Source organism: Embiotoca jacksoni, unplaced genomic scaffold (genome assembly GCF_022577435.1).
Source record: "Embiotoca jacksoni isolate LCO1_2020_lvr unplaced genomic scaffold, fEmbJac1.0.p SCAF_8, whole genome shotgun sequence".
NCBI classification, from domain to species: domain Eukaryota; kingdom Metazoa; phylum Chordata; class Actinopteri; family Embiotocidae; genus Embiotoca; species Embiotoca jacksoni.
Window position 1 is genome coordinate 15,396,034 of NW_027185436.1, and position 20,394 is coordinate 15,416,427.

Genomic DNA, 20,394 nt, shown 5'->3' on the forward strand with positions numbered 1-20,394 from the left:
CCTGCCTGTGAAGACAAAACTACACTAAAGCACAGCCCACCATGTTGCTATTCAAAGCAGGGAGCTGTATACATGCATGCAGATTCGCAATGGTAATGCGCCAGTGAATAACCAATTACAGCTCAGATCTATCCGTGTGATTGAGACATGTGATCGGCTTCCCTGTGAGGAAACCGTCTTGTCCAGGCCAAGATCCATCTGAAGAAGCTGTACTCTCCGATGAATCACGTAACAGCCGACATCAAATGGTATCACAATTCAAGTGGGAGTGAAGAGTGAAAAAAAACACATGCGCGCATATCGAGATTGATGTGTTTTTATTCAGATCTTAGCTGTGTTGCAGTGCCTTTTAGTAATCTTACATCATTATGAAAGCAAGTTCAAGAGCATGAACCACTCAGTGTTACTGTATCAGCCAGCTTTGTTGGTCTCCAGGCTCCTTTGCGACACTGTGGCTGCTCTGCTGACGTTCATCGATGGTGACTGTGTGTGTTTTTATGGCAGTGACTTTTAGCCGGAGCTCTGATGGTGAGTGGTGATGCTTAGGACGTCAGATTTATTAAATTTACAACAACAAAAAAAAGTTCATCGAGAAACACAACAACCTCAACGGTTATTTGCCGTGTCATTGTAATAGGAGGTGCCACTTACCTTAACCAGCTTCCAGAAGAGGAATGCCAATCGCCCCCCCCCCCCTCCCCCCGCCGCCCCCCCTCCCTTCCTCCTAAAGACACAGGTGGTAGCATTCTGTGGAGCTGCATGTTAGAAAATCAGAGAAAATAGTGGGTGGAAGAAAAAAAAGGGGAGTCGAGTGAATGTGCTGCGAAAAGAGAGAAGGGGAGGCAGAGCTGAGATTAGGCAGGGTGGGGCAGCACAGAAGAAGGGTAAAGGGAGCAAGAGTGGGGATGGAAGACGAGGAGGGAGGGCAGGGGAAGAATTGAAAGGATGGAAAAAATGTGGGGATATTGCAGCAGAGCGGATAGTGTGAGGGAGGCAGAGTGAGAAATGTTGCCGGAAATGCTAGAGCCAGCAGCGTGTGTAAAAAAAAAAAACCACACTGCTGTGTGTTTTTTTACATTTCTCATCCTTGACATCGCTGACAGGCTTTCCAAACACACACGGTGTGCTTTCAAAGTGCAGGGTTGTAATATCCAAATCTTTAGCAGAGCTTCTCTTCACTGATCATACTCTCTTGTTTTCCCTTCTTGTGTAAACAAGGCAGTGTCGGGGATATTAAATTAAACCAGTGTTGTAATTCTTAATTTTGAAGGGTGTGTGCATTAAGACAGTAAATACAATATAGCATGTTTGTGTGTAAAAAGAAAAATCCCCTGAATCTCTCAAAGTCGTAGAAGACGTACCGAGAGGAGGGAAGGGGTGAGAAATGACAGATGAGAGGGGAGGAGGAGGACAGAAGATTGTTGTGGAATGTTTGCAGTTCTGGCCAGAACTCGGCCATCTCATTTGTCAGGGCTTGACCCCAACGCCGGGGTTAAAGGTTAAAGGGAACATCTGAGGGGAAACTGACTTGGCTATCACGCACACACAGACGAGTAAACACACAAACATGCGAGAGTGTCTCCCTCTTTATGCTCTCACACATAATTCAAGATCATGCGCACTACATCTGTATATATCATCATTACTAACCATCCCAGTTTTATTTGTTTTATTAATACTGAGTGTTATGTTGACCTCTAGCTATGAAAAGATCAGCTTCCAGTTTCCCAAAAAGCCAAAGACAGCCTTTTCCAAAACAAATCACTAAAAAAGAATTTGAGTTTCACGATGCTTGGAAACATTTCTGAGTGGGAATACTAGGATTGATAAACACATACTCCAGTAATAAAAAAAAAAGAACAAAATCTGAATTGGGCAACGATATTTAAAGACATTAGCGTTTTAAAAACCTTCCTAAGAGTGACAATTAATTTAGCTTTTATGTTATATTTACCACATATATATATAGATATATATACCAGGGGATCACTGCAGATACAAAGCAGTGGTATCCCTGTCACTGCCCTATAATCAAACCACACTCCTCATAAATTCCCTCTTATCCCAGTGTCAGTCCTTGCACCACGTCGGCAGGTCCCACTGTGCTTCCGAACGCCAGGCCGCCATGTCGCTCTCCGCCTGCGAGGTGACACACACAACAAAAACTCGATTACACAGGGTAAGGTTAGCTTCACTGAATCACTCGCACAAACTCTCTGCTTCAAGTTTCAAATTAAAGTCAGAATAAGGCAGGCAGTGACAATGTGGGTGGCCCGCTTCAATGTCCGACATAAACACCTGTGAGTCACATGACATTAAGACAAAGGCTCCCAGCTGCCACACCTTGAATGCTGAAAATGTTTTTTTATTAATTCATCTACAAATAAAGAGCAGAATTAACTTACTTCATGTGACAGTTCTTTGGTCGTACCTCTGCACCCCCTGTTAGGAAACAAATTGTTGATTTTTGATATTTAAAATGCAGCCTCCCTCCTTCTTTTTCTGCTATAAAAAAGGAGACAGGTAGCGCAGTGGCTGATATTCATGGCTTTGAGATGCATCTTAAATCGTACACCTTTGTCATTCTTTGGCCGGAGACATCAAACAGGTGCTATGAATAATTTATCTTAAGAGTTTCACATTGATAAGGTCACAATCTGCCAGGTCTGGACACTAAACACAGGACATCTTCACACCTTCACTTCACTGTCTTTTTCACACACATGTGCCCTCACACACAAACACCAGACACACTCCCTTCAAATAAAAATACACAAACTCTCAAGAGGGATTTGTCTGTGAGTGGGTGTGTGAGAGAGAAAAGGGTATCTTTTGGTTAAACTATTATTTTTAATAGTGTTTTCATTTAGAAATGTGTGATATGTTTAAAATGCACATATTTTACACAAGTGCTGTGTTGGGTAATATGTGCTCTATTTTAACATTATAATAAATAATAGTTTACAGTTGTGAAAGGGGAGGTTTAAGCAGAACTTTGAAACTTCACGTCCATCTATGTTAATATATGGCACTGAACATTTTCAAGGCTGCTAAATGTAAATAATTGTCTTTCAGTCAAACTGCCTCACAGAGTTAGAGGGGAAATCATTTTCTTTTTTTCTCCGCACTGTTGTAAAGTAGACTGCACCAGTGTGCTCAGTCATTCTCAGCTCTAGCATGCTGATGGTTCAGCTACACTACATTTCTAATTAAGCCCCTGCTGTGTGTTGGTTTTGAGAAAAAAGATGAGGAAAAATAGTGCAGTGCTAATATCATGCCATTCATTTAGTTATGAACCAGAAGATATACAACTAAAAAGTTAAACCAAAATGTGGCAAACTATTACCCAGCAACCAAAACAAGGCAACATGACAAACAATGTAAACATCAATCTGTTGAAGCGACCAAAAGAGGAGTAATTTGTTTGTATATATCAGTTTTGTATTTTCTTTTATGTAAATTTACCCACCATAAATATGTATGTAAATATAAAAATGTGGGTAAACTCTTTTCAGGTGAGCCCACCATCCTCTATACTATTATGACAGCGACAGGACACTATGAACGGTGAGCCATGCCATCTTTTTTTTTTTTTTTTTACACCCCCCTTGAAAAGACCCATAAAAAACACTTCTCCACTGTGTTGACCCCCCCTTCCTCCGCTCTCCTCCTCTGTCTCTCTCTTCTTGTGCGCTCCCCAAATAATCGCAATACTTCTTAAAAATGGTTTTGCACTCTTCTGTGTCGGAGGGTAATCTCACTCTTCTGTCGCTGAGCTATATTTCTACGGTGTGTTGTCGGATAATGTGAGGATGGGATGAAAGGTAATCTGCGTGCAGAATTCCTAAAGCTCCCTTATCCTTGTTGAATTTCTCAAGAATTCCACCTTTGCCCCCCGGTTTCCCTGAAATAAATTACCTTAAGGGTGAGATGCCCTCACGCACCCCCGTTTAGGTCCCAGTTTTTGTGTTGCCCTCTTTAAAAGCAGTCAAACAGGTATTAAGTCCTGTTTTAATTCACTTTATTCCTTAAGGCTGCATCGCTCTCTGGATATTTGACAGCCACTTGGGGAATGAGACTAAATTATTTCCCAAACTTGCATAAAAATAGTACACACAATATTAAAATGGTGTTGTGTTGATCATTCATTTGTGATTACAATGTTATATTAATTGAAAATATTAATGAGATTAACAGGATGTTTTTAAGACTAACTCTCGGCCACTGAATGTCACACGTCCCTTCTGATAAAACATTTTCCCACATCAGTTGATTTTCTATTAGTTTACTCTGTGTATTCAGCTTGGCTGTTGATTGATGCACGCTAGGATTCCTTTCACACTGGATCCCTAAGAAGTACACACGCTGTTGAAAATCTTGTTTCCCCTCATAGAGCTTCTGGTACTTAAAGTTTGGTTTTTTGGTGTACTACAAAATTACAGTGTTTGCACTGTGGAACCACGAGGGTTTCACTGCTAATGGATTTATAATCTCCGTCTCTGGGACCATCCAAACTAATTAGCACATAGGCTCTAAAGAAATGATGGTTAGTGAGCAATAAAGCCATTGCCCATAGCATAAACTGACAGTCCCTCTAACTTAACTCCAACCTCAAACCTAATTGGGAAAGTCTTTTCAGATATTGTCCTCAATTATAGTCTGGGATACAAAAACCCTGAAAAGAGACTTTCATTTATCACATGTAAAAGTGAAGGAGCGCAAATCTCTAGAGACGTGAATCTATATTAACAGTAATGAGAAAATAAACAATATCTACATACAGACTGGGAGGTTTTTCACTGTAGAGTAATGTCATTTTACAGTGAAACTAAAACCCCTTTAGGGCAAAAAGATAACTTTGAAAGTCATGCACAGTGTTATGATGAAATAACATTTTAAAAAAATCAACAGCTCTATTATAATGCACTTTAAGTCATATCTATCCAAATACACAAACTGTTGTTTGCATTGGTTTTAAACTGATATTTAAACTTCCCCTGTTTTGTAGACACACCTTTACTTTCCATTAATAATTAAAAACGCAATTTTTAGATATATTGTTGCCTGTTAAATGTTAAGGTCTTAAATGGTTGTACCAATAGGCACCAGGATATTTCCACTATTTCTCACGAATGGCTTTTCCATTAAGAGCGATTAGATTATGTCTATTGAAAGTTGCTGATCCATAGAAAAAAAAAGCAATCGGATAAAATTCGATTTCAAGTGACCTTCTCGTCCCTTTCACACCAATCTGAGCCCCCAGAATAATTTGGGGTACAGATTTGGACAAAAAGACACCCCTTGCACACACACACACACACACACACACACACACACACACACACACACACACACCTACCCTTCATCCCCTCCACCCCTTTCAACACATAACCACTCAAAGCAACAAAACCTCAAATTCAAACATTAGAATGAATTATTTATTTTTTTATTAAGATGTGCAAAAATATGACTGTTTTTTCAGCATTTATGTATTTTTTTTTAAAGTACAAACTATTACCATGTTAAGAATCCTGCACTATAGCAATAGGTTCCCACTTATAAAAACCAGTTCAAAATCTTAGTTGTTTCAAACAGGTCAAAGGCCTTAAAGTCCTTTTATATTTGACGGTTTCACAAATCAATATACCTCTGCAGGGTTACTATTTAAATTAAGGAAGCAAATAAGATGGAAGCCTATTTGTAAATACAGATTTTACTCCTACTGACAGATAACTAAAATGTGTATTGTGTTCATTTATTGTCAGTGACTCCTATGCTGTAAAATAGTATTCATCTTCATGTTATTTTTGTTTAAATGCCAAATGTGAAACACATTGCCCTGATGTCAGTGATCATATTTGCTTTGACAATTTATTTATTTTTTTTTTTAAATATAGAAAGTGCAAATCATCATCTCTGCTAACAGGTTAACTCATGTCATTGCATTGTCAGCCGCCATGGTGTTTACTCACAGAATTGTAACTATCATTAATAAAAAATAAGTATTGTGAGGATGGGATGAAAGGTAATCTGCGTGCAGAATTCCTAAAGCTGCACGCAGATAACTTTACTCTGCACAGAAGCACAGAGTAAAGTTATTGGGTGGTTTATAGCCACATCTTATGCTCCATTTGACTATTAATCATTGTCTATTATTCAAACAAACAGCCAGGACCAACAGAGTGGATGTGAAACGATGCCTGTAGCTCCAAACATAAAGGTGTCCATCACATAATTCATTTTGGGTAGTTTAGTTATTTCAGTTTTGCAGGCAGGTGTTAAAGTCGCAGGGATGAGCTGTATGTGGCCCTTTAGCCAGAAACATAACACTCCTGTGTACACAGGAGGCGTTTAGAGCAGAGGCCCCTGGAAACGGGAATCAGCCTCTAAGCCCATACAATGTCTTATTGACTATATGCTGTGGTTATAACCCTGATGTGATTACACACAATCAATAATAATCAAACCCTCGACCGTTTATGAATTTCCACATCCGTTTGCATCGTTTTAAATGTTCCAAAAGTGCCTTCCTGTCGTCATTTGTGGTTGTATTTAGGGGCCTTGCACTTCTGACCTCAGTGTTTTCCCAACTGATTGTGCTGCTTGTTGGTTTCAGTCATATAAAAAAAGCTGCGTTGCATGAGCCATAAAGTCTGGATCTGTGTACCGAGGGCAACAGTTATTGATTACAGATTTGGCAAAACTGTTACGTGCCTCCTATCCTTATACATGTTGAATTAATCAGGTCCTTTGACAAAACTATCATAGAAGAAAAATTTAAGCATTTAGAGATAATGTATTTGTTGTTTGTTATATTGTTTGATTAAAATGTAAAAAAATCGATTTAGCCTTTTAATTCCAAGAACACTATAACGTAACAAAGCAAACTATTACATTACACTTTAAGACGGCTACATAATGCGCAAACGCATCCATCACCTGAAGGACGTGTTAAATAACGTGATTATGTGATTCTTTACATGTTTTTGCAAGTTAATATTTTATACAAACATGTATATTTTTTGTTCAAATGAAAGACTTTGAAGAGACATGAAAAATATAATGAAGTTTGCTGACCTAAAATTATTAATGAGCATGAACTTAATTTGGCCATAGGAGGATTAAGTAAAATGTTATTATGTGAGGTTATTTTATAAAGCTCTTTGACGCGCGCTTTGTCCTGGAATAGGTTAACCTGGGCTACACTGCACATCATTTATTTTATATCAGTTTTCATTTAAGTCCCTTCACATCAATAATACTGCTTTGATAAATCACATCGCATGTCTTCTTACATTTCCTCACTGCAACCATTTCCGACACGTAACGTGTTGTTGCCGATGCACAAAAAAAAATTTTGCGACTGTAATGTTTGCATGTCACAGTATACTGGCTAAACTGGCGCTTGGAAAGGAGTGTAAAAGATGGGCAACGTCTGCTCTCCTTGATCAGCTCTTTAATCCGGTGACACTATCGCTGAGACAAACAGACTGCTATCGATCTTTTCATTATGTGTTCAACCATCAAACTGTCTCGCAGGTGAGGTGCACGGGACGTGCAAAAAAGCGGTAGCCTACTCCAATCAGCCTGTAATAACGTTTCTACCATCTGATGTGCAGATGAGTGGGGACCGCTGGAAAATGAAGGAACGAGTCTCTAATCGGCGATAATACGGAGAAAAGAAGCGAGTGTCCACAAGTTTAAAAAGTTGGAACACTGACGCAACCCGGGTCTTCTACAAGCTTTGAAGTAAACGGTCATGTGTCGTGACAGAGAGTTTAGAACCATGCGTGCGTAGCGTTGGAGAAGTAAGAAATAAAAAAGTGTACTTGCCGTCTTGGTGGTTGGTTTTATCCAGGTAGAAAGCTGCTCCTCTACTGGTAACCGCCGTCACTGGCGCTTCTTTCAATGTCCTGCCGTCCACTTTCTCCTTTTTCTCTCGCCGTTTCCCAGATTTCTATTAGAGCCTCTACCCTGCTCCCATTCGCTGTCCCTCTCACTCTCCTCTCTTCTCCGCTTCTCCTGCGGAGCTCCTTTCCAATCTGTGGAGTTAAATCTTAATGATACACTTACAGAAAAAAATCTTTGTCCGATTTAATCTTATTGGTTTCACCTTTTCAAAGACCTGGACACATGGCCGGGAGTTTCAGTGGAGTGTCCGAGACAGGGACGGGAGAGAGAGCTCTCTTGTTGAATACTTAAAAAACAACCCATCCCTCCAATGCGTTTTCAAAGGGGGCACTTGCATATTAACGCTCCATTATATCTGCTAATATCTCTGTGTGGTTAAAGCTCTGTTTACAACGACTTTGATTATTTTATTAAACCGAAATTGTGTGTATTAGTTATTCTTTTCCAACATAGTATTACTATGTTTTGGAGCTGATTTACGCATACCGATTTGGGTTTGTGTTCCATCTAAACCGCTTGCCATCAAAATACTTGTTCACTTTTGAGACTATTTTATTTTGTTGTAATATATCCTACATTTATTCATGCTCTTTGAAAGTTTTTTTGTTATAAAACTTTAACATCAAAAAGATTGTACTTTTCAAAAAGTCAAAAAAGACGAAACACCACAGACGCAAAAGTCGAGCTTATTTTATTTTTAACATCAGCTTTTAAGTTTTAAAAATGCACGTTTGAGGACTTCTACATGCATTAATATGAGGTTGTAATTGTACAATGTACGCTAGATGGCAGCGCGATCCAGACATTTTTGAGTTGGAGAGGTAGTAAGCCTGCAGAAACCCTGATACAAAAAAGCCGGAATCCCCATGCAAATTCCCAGTAACTTCACATGATTTTGAATTACTGTCATTATTAAGACATAATGTGACACCAGCTCAGTGATTGTGGAGACTATAGGACCTTGGTAATTATTGAATATTGCTCATTCCTCCGTCTAATTTTAGAGATTTTCGGCCGCTGGCAAAGCATCCCGTTTGTATAACACGCTGTCTTTTATGCATCATTCTTCCCAGTGACATTTTCCTCCTTTTATAAACTGGTTTAAACTCAATTGTAAGTTTTTTTTTCAGCGAGACTGTGCCGATTACAGACGACGATATACCGCAATGCGCATGCCAAGGACAAAACAACGTATGAAAATCTAAATCCACTTCAAACCAATAATGACATCAGTTAATTTTATGATAAAGATAACAGTCCAAGACAAACCATTTCTGAAACTTTGGGGAATTTCTCAGCCAGAACCCCCCTTTCAACGCTGCGCATAGTTTTTGGTTTATTTGTCGTGCGTAAAAGCTTTGTCCCCCCCTTCCCTTTACCCCGCTTTTTTTGCTATTCTATCCAGGGTTTCTTCCTCTTTTTGGTGACAATAGACGGCCCATACTAATCAGGTTTCAAAGTAAATAGCAGCGCGGGGCGAGCTCAATGTAAATTGTGCCTGTCAGAGCCCCCCAGCCCCTCCAGTCGTAGATGGCAACACTGCAAAAAATATCCATCCTCAGACACCAGTCCGCTCGGTATTGAGTCTGGAAATTTTGACTTTGCCAAAACGGAAGACTGAATCTTGATACTCGGGGCGAGATGCTTCTACTTGTTTCCGCTACCAATCGATCTGTACATTTTATTACAGCGACTGTTAATTTCTCGAGGAATCTCCCTGCATACTCCGCTTTATTTCCAGATATTGACTCCTAAAAATCTACAAACGACTCGGAGTGCAATCGGAAACAAGTGGAATTCTGCAAACTGCACTTGATTTTTTTTTTCTACAGTATTTTCAGGGGAGAAAATAACATTTGAACATTTGAACACGAGACTAGATGACTTACTGGGATGGACATTTTTTGCAGTGAATGAACGGAGGGGGACTTTAACCAATGGAGAGAAAGAGAGGGCTTGGCTATAACCTTAGCCTCCCATTTTCTCTCTCCCTATCCCCCCCTCTCCTCCTCTCCTCCTCCTCTATGCAGGGCTCTGGCCAGTCAGTCGCCTTTGATTATCAGTCTCCAGCAGCCCCTCTCTTGGCTCCTTGACATGAGCACCATATAAGGCGCAGCGATCTCCATAGAAACGTGTCAGTTTCAATAGTAGTGTCAAAGTTCACTATATACAGACATTCGCGCAGATCCCCCGTTTCGGAAACATTGCTCTGCTGGTCCTCCCGTTTAAGCGCATTCATTTTTGGGTCTCTCCTTCTTCTTGCATATTCTATTAGTTGTTGGTGTTTTTCCTCTTCTTTTTTTTATCTTTTCTCTTCGTATCTCCATTCCTCCTGCTGGAGAGAGGTGAAACTATACATGGGCACTTCATTCGGCGACGCGGTTTTCTTTCGCTGCTGGGTGAGATGATGAGGTTTATTTAAGAATATAGATGTAAAAATCCAGCTCTTCAGTTTTTCCTCCCCTCCTATACGGCGAAGACGGGAGTGTAAAGGAGCAAGGGGAAGAAAGGAGAAAGGAATTTATCTCCGCAGCACTTTGGATCGCGTGTCTTTCCAGCAAAAAGGTTTTTTTTTTTACTCGTTCCTGCGTCCATGTGAATCGCTCCTGCTTTCCTTTGTGGCTATTTTATACCAAACTGCAATTTGTTACGTCTGGACTCGGGTTTTCCTTCAAGATTAGGGATTCCTGAATGGCTGACTGCAATTTACCTTGGAACTGGCCTCCCGATACTTGCATATCCTGATCGGGTGCCTATTTAATCGCCCTCCTGTATTTTGAATGTATTGATCGCGTTGTACTCCCTTCTTACCCCATATGAGATTGCGTGCTCCGATTTGACTTTGCACTGCCCCGTCTTTTGAGATCTCATTTTTTTCCCTCTACGCTTCATAAACATCGGCGATCATTTCGCTTTATAGCACTTTCCGGGGCCGAGATATGGCAATGGTAGTTAGCGTCTGGCGAGATCCGCAGGAAGACGTGGCCGGAGGACCTCCGAGCGGCCCCAACCCAGCAGCGCAGCCGGCGAGGGAGCAGCAGCAGGCGGCGTCAGCGGCGCCGCACACTCCGCAGACCCCCAGCCAGCCGGGACCCCCGTCCACGCCGGGGACTGCCGGGGACAAGGGGAGTCAAAATTCTGGACAGAGTCAGCAGCATATTGAATGTGTGGTTTGCGGAGACAAATCGAGCGGCAAACACTATGGCCAGTTCACCTGCGAGGGATGCAAAAGTTTCTTCAAGAGGAGTGTACGGAGGAACTTAACATACTCATGTCGTGCCAATAGGAACTGTCCCATTGACCAGCACCACCGAAATCAGTGCCAATACTGCCGGCTGAAGAAGTGTTTAAAAGTGGGAATGCGGCGGGAAGGTGAATATATATTTTTAAAGCCCACTCATGATTACGCATCCCAGTAACAGACGAACAGGGCTGCCATGTTGCATTAAGGTCACAGGCTATATGGCTGGGCATACTGCAGTCTCCATCCATGTTTTTGAAAGATGTTTGCAGGAATTGTTAGTCTTTCTGCCTTCGAGAGAGGGGTAAAAGGCCAGTGCAGCCACAGCAGCACTGCCTGTAAATGCAGGTCGCCTGAACAAAGCGGCTCGTCTAGCTGACCCTTTTATTTTGTTTTTCTTGCAGTCTTAACTGTACTGTTTTCAAGCAAAGGCACTAGGTCCGACAAGCCCATTTTTCGTATAGTTTTTTAGAGCAGAAGAGTGATTGTGTGTATTTGTATGTGCCTGTATGCCTGTCTGTGAGTGTGTATGTGTGTGTGTGTGTGTGTGAGAGAGAGTGTTTTGGGTGTGTGTGTGTGTACAGTGTGCAAAGGCTAATAGTCCCTTCTCTAACAGTCCCTTAAGTATGTGGAGCTTTCTAATTTATAATTGTAAAGTAGGATTCGTAACCCGTGTGTGTGTGTGTGTGTGTGAATTTAAAATGAACACACCACCAACCCACGTCTCTCTGGCTCCTTATGCTGACTAGACAGCCCAGACACACTGAATAATGTCGCTGAAGTTGTTCATGGCTCATTGTTTTGCTTGGTGCATTACAGGCCGTATAACTTTCCTCTCCATGTCAAGTGTTTGATTCCAATTTATGCAGACATCCTTCAATTTTAAGATTATTATTTGCAGTACACACTGCATGCCCACGTATATTGTACCCTGACGTACATTAATATTTGATTTTTAATATTAAACAGTAGCTGAATTCCTTTTAATCCCTGCTGACCTTATGGTGTGGGCAAAGAGTGTAAATATGATTGTATTTAACAGTAATTATCGATCATATTTGTAACATGTTTGGCCACAAATAATAATGATTTAAATAAAAACAACCCCATATAAATATAACGGTAAAATTACAAGTAATTACGCCTGGAAATATTCATAATGGTCAATTTCTTAAATGTACTTTTGGATAACAGAAAACATGTAGGTTTTGTGTGTAAAAGTGGAAGTATTTTCATGTGCATACAATCCTGCTATATAGCCTGCATCCTTAAATACAAATACAAACAATGTGGAGATTGAGGGACACAGCACATCTGCTTTGATGAGATGTTTATGATGTCGATAGAATAATTTGCTGTGAAATATTATACTCTTGCGATCATTGCAGAGTGGTCAATATGTTTTGAAAAGCGTGCTGATTTTTTAATTTCAGTGTATGCCGCTTTACTGAGCATATACACACTAGCTGTAGCTTTCTGACGGTTGTATTACTCATGAACAATGTTAGTCAGTCCTGGATGCACATTTCCTCTTTTTCTCTTTCTTTTCGTCAGCGGTTCAGCGAGGACGAATGCCTCCAACCCAGCCCAACCCAGGCCAGTACGCGCTGACGAACGGCGACCCTCTGAATGGCCATTGCTATCTGTCCGGATACATCTCCTTATTGCTGCGGGCCGAACCATACCCGACGTCCCGGTACGGGAGCCAGTGCATGCAACCCAACAATATAATGGGCATCGAGAACATCTGCGAGCTGGCGGCTCGTTTGCTCTTCAGCGCCGTGGAGTGGGCGAGAAACATCCCTTTCTTTCCCGACCTGCAGATCACCGACCAGGTGTCCCTTCTCAGGCTGACGTGGAGCGAGTTGTTTGTGCTTAACGCGGCCCAGTGCTCCATGCCTCTGCATGTGGCCCCTCTGCTCGCGGCGGCGGGCCTCCACGCCTCCCCGATGTCCGCGGACCGCGTCGTGGCTTTCATGGATCACATCCGGATCTTCCAGGAGCAAGTGGAGAAGCTTAAGACCCTGCACGTAGACTCGGCAGAGTACAGCTGCCTCAAGGCCATCGTGCTTTTTACATCAGGTGGGTGTCCAACATGTCACACAGGAACATGTCTATAATCAAATGAGGCCTAGTTCCAGTAATGTTACTGGGAGCGCAGCTCCTGTGGCATCAGGAATATAGCTGTCAGGTATAAACTGGTCACAAATCTGAGTTTACTAGATGTTTGTGTTGTCGATGAAACAGCTATTTTGTCAACAGCTTGCTACATATCCACTTACATGCATTCCCATGTCAGTTGCAGCCGCAGCATAAGACGTGTAAACAAATCCAGATTGAGTGAGCGCATCAAGTTTTTAAGTGTATCACTCAGTTCGGTGCCTTTTAGATGGGAGATAATTAACAACCTCGTGTGTAAATATTTCATAACGGTGGAGTTTTAAACTTTTTTGAACATGTCTGAACCGAGACCGAGATTGTTTGCGTTCATAAATTTTGGAACAGGTGTCAAATAATTGAGCGTAAAGATGAAATAGTCTATCACTGGGTGATATATGACAGCTGATGCATTTATGGGTGTCGGTGCATGCTTTTATCCTTGTTTTTCGTGCACAAACACGTGTCTTGGGGTGCAGGAAATAATCCTTAGCAGACTGAGATCAAAAAAGCTGATGCAGTTGACTGTTATGTCAGTGCATCGCTTCTGTATGGACACAGAGCAGCACTGCTCTATAGACTGCTTGTAGATTAATCTAAACTGACCTATTAATTTTCCTACTTAGCGACGATACTTTATCTTGACGCTCAGCTTGGAAAAGTTATAAGCAGCAATTTTTTTAAGTAACCTATTTGTTGATAGCTTAATTGATAACTGACTGAGCCATGGTCCTAAAGGTCCTTATTTACTCTCGGTGCGTAATTTAGATGCTATTTTGGAGTTAGTTGTGTACGCTTGGTGCCATTAGGCCTGTTATGTCAGGGGAGTCGGGTGATTATGAGAAGGAAAAGGGAAATCTAAACTCACGTACAGGCCCCAAACTACTTCTGAAGTTACCTCAAAGTTTTGCCCTCGTTGTCGGTTTTTTGGCCCATTACAAAATTCTGCAACAAGGTTATAGATAATCTATAATTGGACACGCTCATGATAAAATATTCAGTTTTATTGTGGTTTTTAGATTTGGTGTCATATTGAAATAACGGGCACTTTCAATGTCCGTAGAAAGCGGCATAACTCATTTTTTTTTATATTGAGTGAGGATACACTTGTCTTTAGCATATTTCAGTAATTATTATTTATTATTGACTCAACTTCGCAGGGATTTATAACTGCACATAGAGCCCACATTACCTTTACTGTGTGTACATTATATTATATAATATTATATTATGTAATATAATATAATATAATATAATATAATATAATATTATATTATATTATATTATATAATATAATATAATATAGCAAAATTTACCCACACTATGTTATATTCTCATACGGTGTGTATACTATTAATAAGGTGTGTATAATCAGGATCTAAATTATCCAAACTATATATTCAATGCTCACCAAACTACATAGAAACTCAGAGCAAACTACTAATACACGTTTAACATTCAGTCTTGCTCATTTGTGGAACACATTACCACATAGGTTTTCCTTAGAGGACCATATATCTGTTAGTATTTTTTGTTTTGTTTCAGAAACCATAATAATAACTGTTGGGGGTTGGCAGCTAGGTTATTTTGATATGCCAAATTTTGACGGCATACTGAGAGGTAAATATATGCTTTAACACAAATAATACGGGTTTTGTCCCAGTTACCTTTCTTAAAGTAATATGACAGCCATGTTAGATTCGCCTTATTTACTATTAGCCCATACATTCTATAGTGTCACCGTGTGCAGGGACATAGTTGGCCATATCTTTCTGTTGCACGGCATTTCAGTAATTCACCCCAGATTAACCAGAGAAACTACACACACATCCTCCATGTTTTCTAACAGATCATTTAGTTAGTTTGATAGGCTACAACTGGTGTCGGCTATAGAAAGTCATGTGGCACTTTGCCAAGATCAGCGTGGATTGTTTGCCTTTAATAACACCAGACTTGTCAGTATTTGATGCATAAATAATGGTAGCCAGGCTAAACTATTTCACCACAGTTCAGGATCATTGTCTTACATTAACTCCTTATCCACATGTGCACACTGCGGTGTGTGCCTTTGCAAACTTACAGAAATAGTCATTTTCGAATCTGGAAGCTATCTGCTCCCCTGTCCCAGGCTGTTGAGGTTGTGGGGTGCAGTGTTAGAGGCAGGCCTTATGGAGAACTATGGGGTGTCTTTGACCAGCTTTTCTCTTAGTGCAAACATTCTACTGCGGCATATCTCCTGCGAAGCTTTGAACTCCTCTATATCGCTGCCTTGCAAAATTCCTGTCAAGTATTCGCCTATATGTTTTACTAGAAATTTCCAAATGTAATTAATTTCAGACGTATTGATTGGTGTAGAGTTTAAAAAGGGACACTCAGCGTTAATCCAAAGGGATTTGCATACATGGGGCTCTGACCGGCCGGACTAAGGTCATAGTAAATCACCCCGAGATCGCAGCGTTGCCCCCGGGTTCATAAGGTTATTGTGTCTGGCCAAAGTGAGTTATAGCTCTGAGAAATTAAGAATAGGCTTAAAAGCCTCTGCCTGGTGCTTAATGTATAGTCCTTAAATACTAAAGCTGTCTTTCTTGTGCAGTTTGCACAAAAGCACCGCTCAATCGAGAATCTTACAGGGACAGCCCAGGCTTCACGTGGGACCATATATGCCAGCGGTTCCGCTGCTTGCGTTTACAGCAGTTTATAAGCAGTAGAACACGCATGCTTGGGTTGTGTGAAAAACAGCTCATTTTTATAACAGACTAAAGCACGTAAGACACTAACAAGCCTTATATGCTGTTGTCTATATTGAAGCGTGGCTGCACAACCCACCAGTGAGCACCTAACACTCCTCGCCTGCCTTGTTGCGCAGGCTCATTTTCTGACATTTTATGTCGCTTCTGTGTGACTATTGACTTCACCTCCTCTAATAAATTTGATTGCTTTCAGCGGCCTGTCCTATAGGCTCCATCGAAAAACAGGCCAAGAGTGGTCTATGGAGAGAAGAGCGGCGAAATCACTTAACAGCTTACTGCAGAGTAATTAGGTCACATTACATCCCGAGTAATTTCAGATTCATCAGTGCCGTTTATGTTTCCTTACTTGAATCCCCAGTCCAGACATCAAGAGCAGCGGCCTTTCGGCCCATAGCCTACCTTTTTCGCCTTTGGCTATATTACCCCATCATTCCTGACTCTACATGTTTATACAACGCAGTTTTAATGACATTTAGCCCTATATTATTGTTGGTTGTCGTCAGGACAGGCAGCAATATCCTCCACTGAGTTGTGCATCCCTTACTCCTGCAGCAAGTCCCTTGTTTATTCTGTATGACAGTCCCACTCGCTCAGTGTGATGTAGCATGTTTGGGCAGCGTGTTTGTTCATTCCACATTGTCAATAACACGTAAAGGGTGTTGAATGATAACCACAGCGGTTTTTCACGACGTAAATTGGGTATGGCAAGGTGTGCACATGTCAAAGCTGAGCCCATTTGAGGCAAAAATGACCATGTGGCTTTGTGCTCACATTTTGTGCCGAAAATATCAGAAAAAATATCAGCAATGCAATTTGGGTCGTATACCTTTAAAAAAAATAATAGTGGCGAAAAAGTAATGTGTGTATTTATTCGCCTTCTGCTGTTTCTCTTCAGCTGTGTGCTCTTCTGCAGGATTGGTGACCTGACATAGTTTGAAATAGAATTTTAATAATGTATTTTCATCCTACAGTTTTTGTTTGACTTGTTCCTCCGAGTGTTTACTATTAATAATAAGAGATTCAGGGACTTTCCCTCAGCATGTTGTACCTCAGGGTTTAGAGATGTGAGGACCCTAACCACAGTGTTTTTGGTGTGTGTTTCACAGACGCTTGCGGCCTGTCGGACGCTGCTCACATCGAGAGCCTTCAGGAGAAATCCCAGTGCGCCCTGGAGGAGTACGTGAGGAGCCAGTATCCGAACCAGCCCAGCCGCTTTGGGAAACTCCTGCTGCGGCTGCCCTCTCTGCGCACCGTCTCCTCTTCGGTAATCGAGCAGCTGTTCTTCGTCCGCTTGGTAGGTAAAACTCCTATTGAAACCCTCATCAGGGATATGCTATTATCCGGGAGCAGCTTCAACTGGCCTTACATGTCCATCCAATGATCCTTATATGAAAGTGGAAAAAAGAGAGGAAAAAAGGACCAAAATTCAGCACCCCTCACCCCATCCTCCTTCAAGAAGACTATATATAGGACCTTTTCTGAGAAACTTGGAAGACATTACTTTTTTCCTGTCTTCTGGGACTGTGATGGAATACATAATGTACAGAAAAATATTGGAACTGGACTTTACACCTGTGTAAATCCACCCTCATCTTCAAGAACAATACTCTTCATTTTGTAAAATACTAGTCTTTATTTTCCTTTTTTGTAAAAAATACAAATAAAATGAAAAACATCATATGCGCAGTAAGAAAAAAAGAATCAAGACTTAGCGGGAAAATAATGTTTCCAAGCAATTATAAGAATTGTCCTGTGTCTATGTACCTCTCTGTTTTGTATTTTTTCTGGTTCTAAACCAGGGTTTCTGTGATTCTATACTAATAATTTTTTGATATAACCTTTTGCTTCTTATAATGAGTGCGATATATGTTGTCGAAGCTATGTTCTCCAAGAATTAAAATTGAAGTGAGAATTTAAAAACAGAAAAATAAAGAAATTTAGACAAATAAGAAACAGTCTAATCGCTATGACAATATCACCACTGATGGTTGAACTTTTTCCCAATTGATACGATGGACCTGCAACAGCAGCAAACTGACCTCCAGGACATTTTTACTGACATTTTTACTCCAGGACGTCTGGGGCGCCTTTCCCCGGGCCATGAGTGCGTGTGGAGTCGATCATCAGTCAAAGAGGAGAGACATGAAAATCAAAAGCACTTTTAATATATCATTTCAAATACATTTTGTTTGTTTCGTCTTGAAAATTTTCATTGTTTCTTGAATTTTATTGGTTGTTGCCTTCAATTTGCTTACTCCATGATGCAGCTTTTTGCAGAAGGGTCGGTTGATGAAGTTGTGTGATGGTGACTGTACTATTAAAAAAAGAAATAGGCAACCATGTCTCATTCTCAAGCATTTTCCTGGAAGCAAATGTCAAGATGGTCGGGCTTATTTAAAGCCATCTGAGGGAATCTGTTTCCTCTCTGGTTTCTGTAAGAAAAGCGCAAGTGAAGCCTGCAGTTACTGAGGCAGAACCATAATTCAGAATACACAGTTTGCCTCTGTTACACCTACCAGTGAAAACGAGGTGATACACCGGAATAATGGTAATTACACAATAGGCGTATACCTTACATCTTAACAGACCCACTGACATAACTGGCATTGCGGATACAAAGGAGGGGAGACTATACGTGAAGAACTGAAGCACTGGGGTCTCTGCCAGCCTGTGACCGCATTAATGTTTAATATTTTTCCCAGACAGCAAGGGAAGCCTGCGCACCATACAGAGCCGCCTCGATCCTTCGTCACGTGGCTTAATCAAGGTGATTCTCCACAAACCAAACAATATTCCCCTCTCCCCCGTTCTTAAAAAACTCTGCCTTGATAGTGCATGCCTCGATATTGATGTGGGCGTCATTTGGCAAAAGGGTTAGCCCCCGCCGCAAAGCTGCTGTGATATGCGTGATCAATCTGGAAAATGTATTTTACAGCATGTAAGCCAGTCGATAGGAACACCGAGTGTGATGCATTGTGTGGGAATAGAGAGGAGGGAGGGCGGGAGGGAGAGAAAGAAAGAGAGGGGGTAGAGAGACTATGGAGCCAGTGCTGAGACAAACGAGAGGAGAAACGTGTTAGAAGGAAGTCAAGTGTGTGTGTGCGTATGTGAGAGGAAGACAGAGACAGAAAGAGATGTGGCCTTGGTTTGCCTGATACATTCAGAGTGTAATGAGTACATCGATAAGTCCTCAATGTGTTAGATGGGTTACATAGAGTTTCTCTCCTTGCCTTGGTCTGTCTCTGTACGTGCGTTCCCTCTTTTTTGTCTCCATATTCTCCACAAATGACACAGGAAGCCCAGTTATGTACCTGGATCTACCCTCACTGGCATCACTGCATTACACTCACACCCGGAGTGATAAAATGTGATAAATAGGAAGGCGTCATGAAGAAGAAAATAAGGGTCTCGGTGTGACAATTATTAAATTTGCCTGATAGTCCACCGTCTTCATCATCAGACGTGTTGCTTGTGTGCCATATTGCCCACATATTCATCTGCTGACGAGGGACAGTAGAACAGGAGCTCAACTGCATGTAGCACGTTGCAATGCCTGAATTTAATATTGCCATATTTGTTATCCACCTTTATAGGACTGGGGGAGGGGTGTTTGTGCCAGTGGTTTATTTGTTTGTATTGCTTGTCTCCTTCAAAGGCTTCAATATTAAAGTATTAATTAGTTGGCGCTAATATGGAATGAGGTAGGTTGTGCTGTAGGTTGTCCTCAGATGCTCTTTCACAAGAACACATTTTTATTCTAATGACTGATATCTGTTCCTTCGTATTGTACTTAGCTCCAAATCGACCTGTCTGTAGCCCTGGGTCATACGCCTTGTTGTTTCCTAAGCTATTGTACAAACATAAATGTGATATTTCTTCAGTTTGGATCGTTGTTTCCTTGTTGTGGATGTGAATCTCCTCTAGCTTCAGGTCAGGTGAAGGATGTAGAATAATGAGCTGCAGGGGCCTTTCCTTTCTGCCATACTGGAGGCAGAATATACTGAATTTAACCCAGAAAAAATAAAAAAAAAATAAAAACAGGCACACATAATCATCAACATCCACCCAAAACACAGCCTTTAAAACGCAACCTGGATCACTGGAGCTATTAACATCATTCAGCCCGTTTGTTTTTAGCCAGTGTTTTTTTTTTTTTAATAAACAGAAGATCGTTTCCTGAATAAATGTGAGAATCAATGCTAAATGATCGATTTTCAAAGAAAACGAACCTGGCTTCATCATGGCCATCACAACAGTCCAGGTCGTTTTTGTTTTATGTAGCTCTGGACTAAATTGTTTGCTGGGTTATTAAAAACAGCTTTCAGCTGGTTGTCT

At 41.1% G+C, this 20,394-nt stretch overlaps 1 protein-coding gene and 1 long non-coding RNA gene across 3 annotated transcripts; one reads left to right on the forward strand and one right to left on the reverse strand.

Moving 5' to 3' along the window:
- Positions 1 to 1,571: 1,571 nt before the first annotated feature.
- LOC138215831 (uncharacterized) lies at positions 1,572 to 9,170 on the reverse strand. Of its 2 annotated transcripts, XR_011179763.1 has the most exons (4): positions 8,114 to 9,170; positions 7,834 to 8,042; positions 2,406 to 2,442; positions 1,572 to 2,139 (listed from the first exon to the last, which is right to left on the reverse strand). It is a non-coding gene; the product is annotated as an uncharacterized lncRNA (long non-coding RNA). The 2 variants fall into 2 exon arrangements; XR_011179762.1 differs by having other exon boundaries at positions 7,834 to 9,167.
- A 743-nt stretch (positions 9,171 to 9,913) lies between these two features.
- On the forward strand, positions 9,914 to 19,939 carry nr2f1a (nuclear receptor subfamily 2, group F, member 1a). The gene is made up of 3 exons (XM_069178252.1): positions 9,914 to 11,283; positions 12,707 to 13,234; positions 17,166 to 19,939. Exons 1-3 carry the CDS (start codon positions 10,851 to 10,853, stop codon positions 17,438 to 17,440), a joined length of 1,236 nt encoding a protein of 411 aa, XP_069034353.1. The 5' UTR covers positions 9,914 to 10,850; the 3' UTR covers positions 17,441 to 19,939.
- Positions 19,940 to 20,394: the final 455 nt, after the last annotated feature.

Coding starts and splice junctions, on each gene's coding strand:
- nr2f1a (XM_069178252.1), top strand. CDS start 10,851: ATGGCAATGGTAGTTAGCGTCTGGCGAGATCCGCAGGAAGACGTGGCC. Junction 11,284..12,706: donor AGTGGGAATGCGGCGGGAAG/GTGAATATATAT, acceptor TCTTTTCGTCAG/CGGTTCAGCGAGGACGAATG. Junction 13,235..17,165: donor CATCGTGCTTTTTACATCAG/GTGGGTGTCCAA, acceptor TGTGTTTCACAG/ACGCTTGCGGCCTGTCGGAC.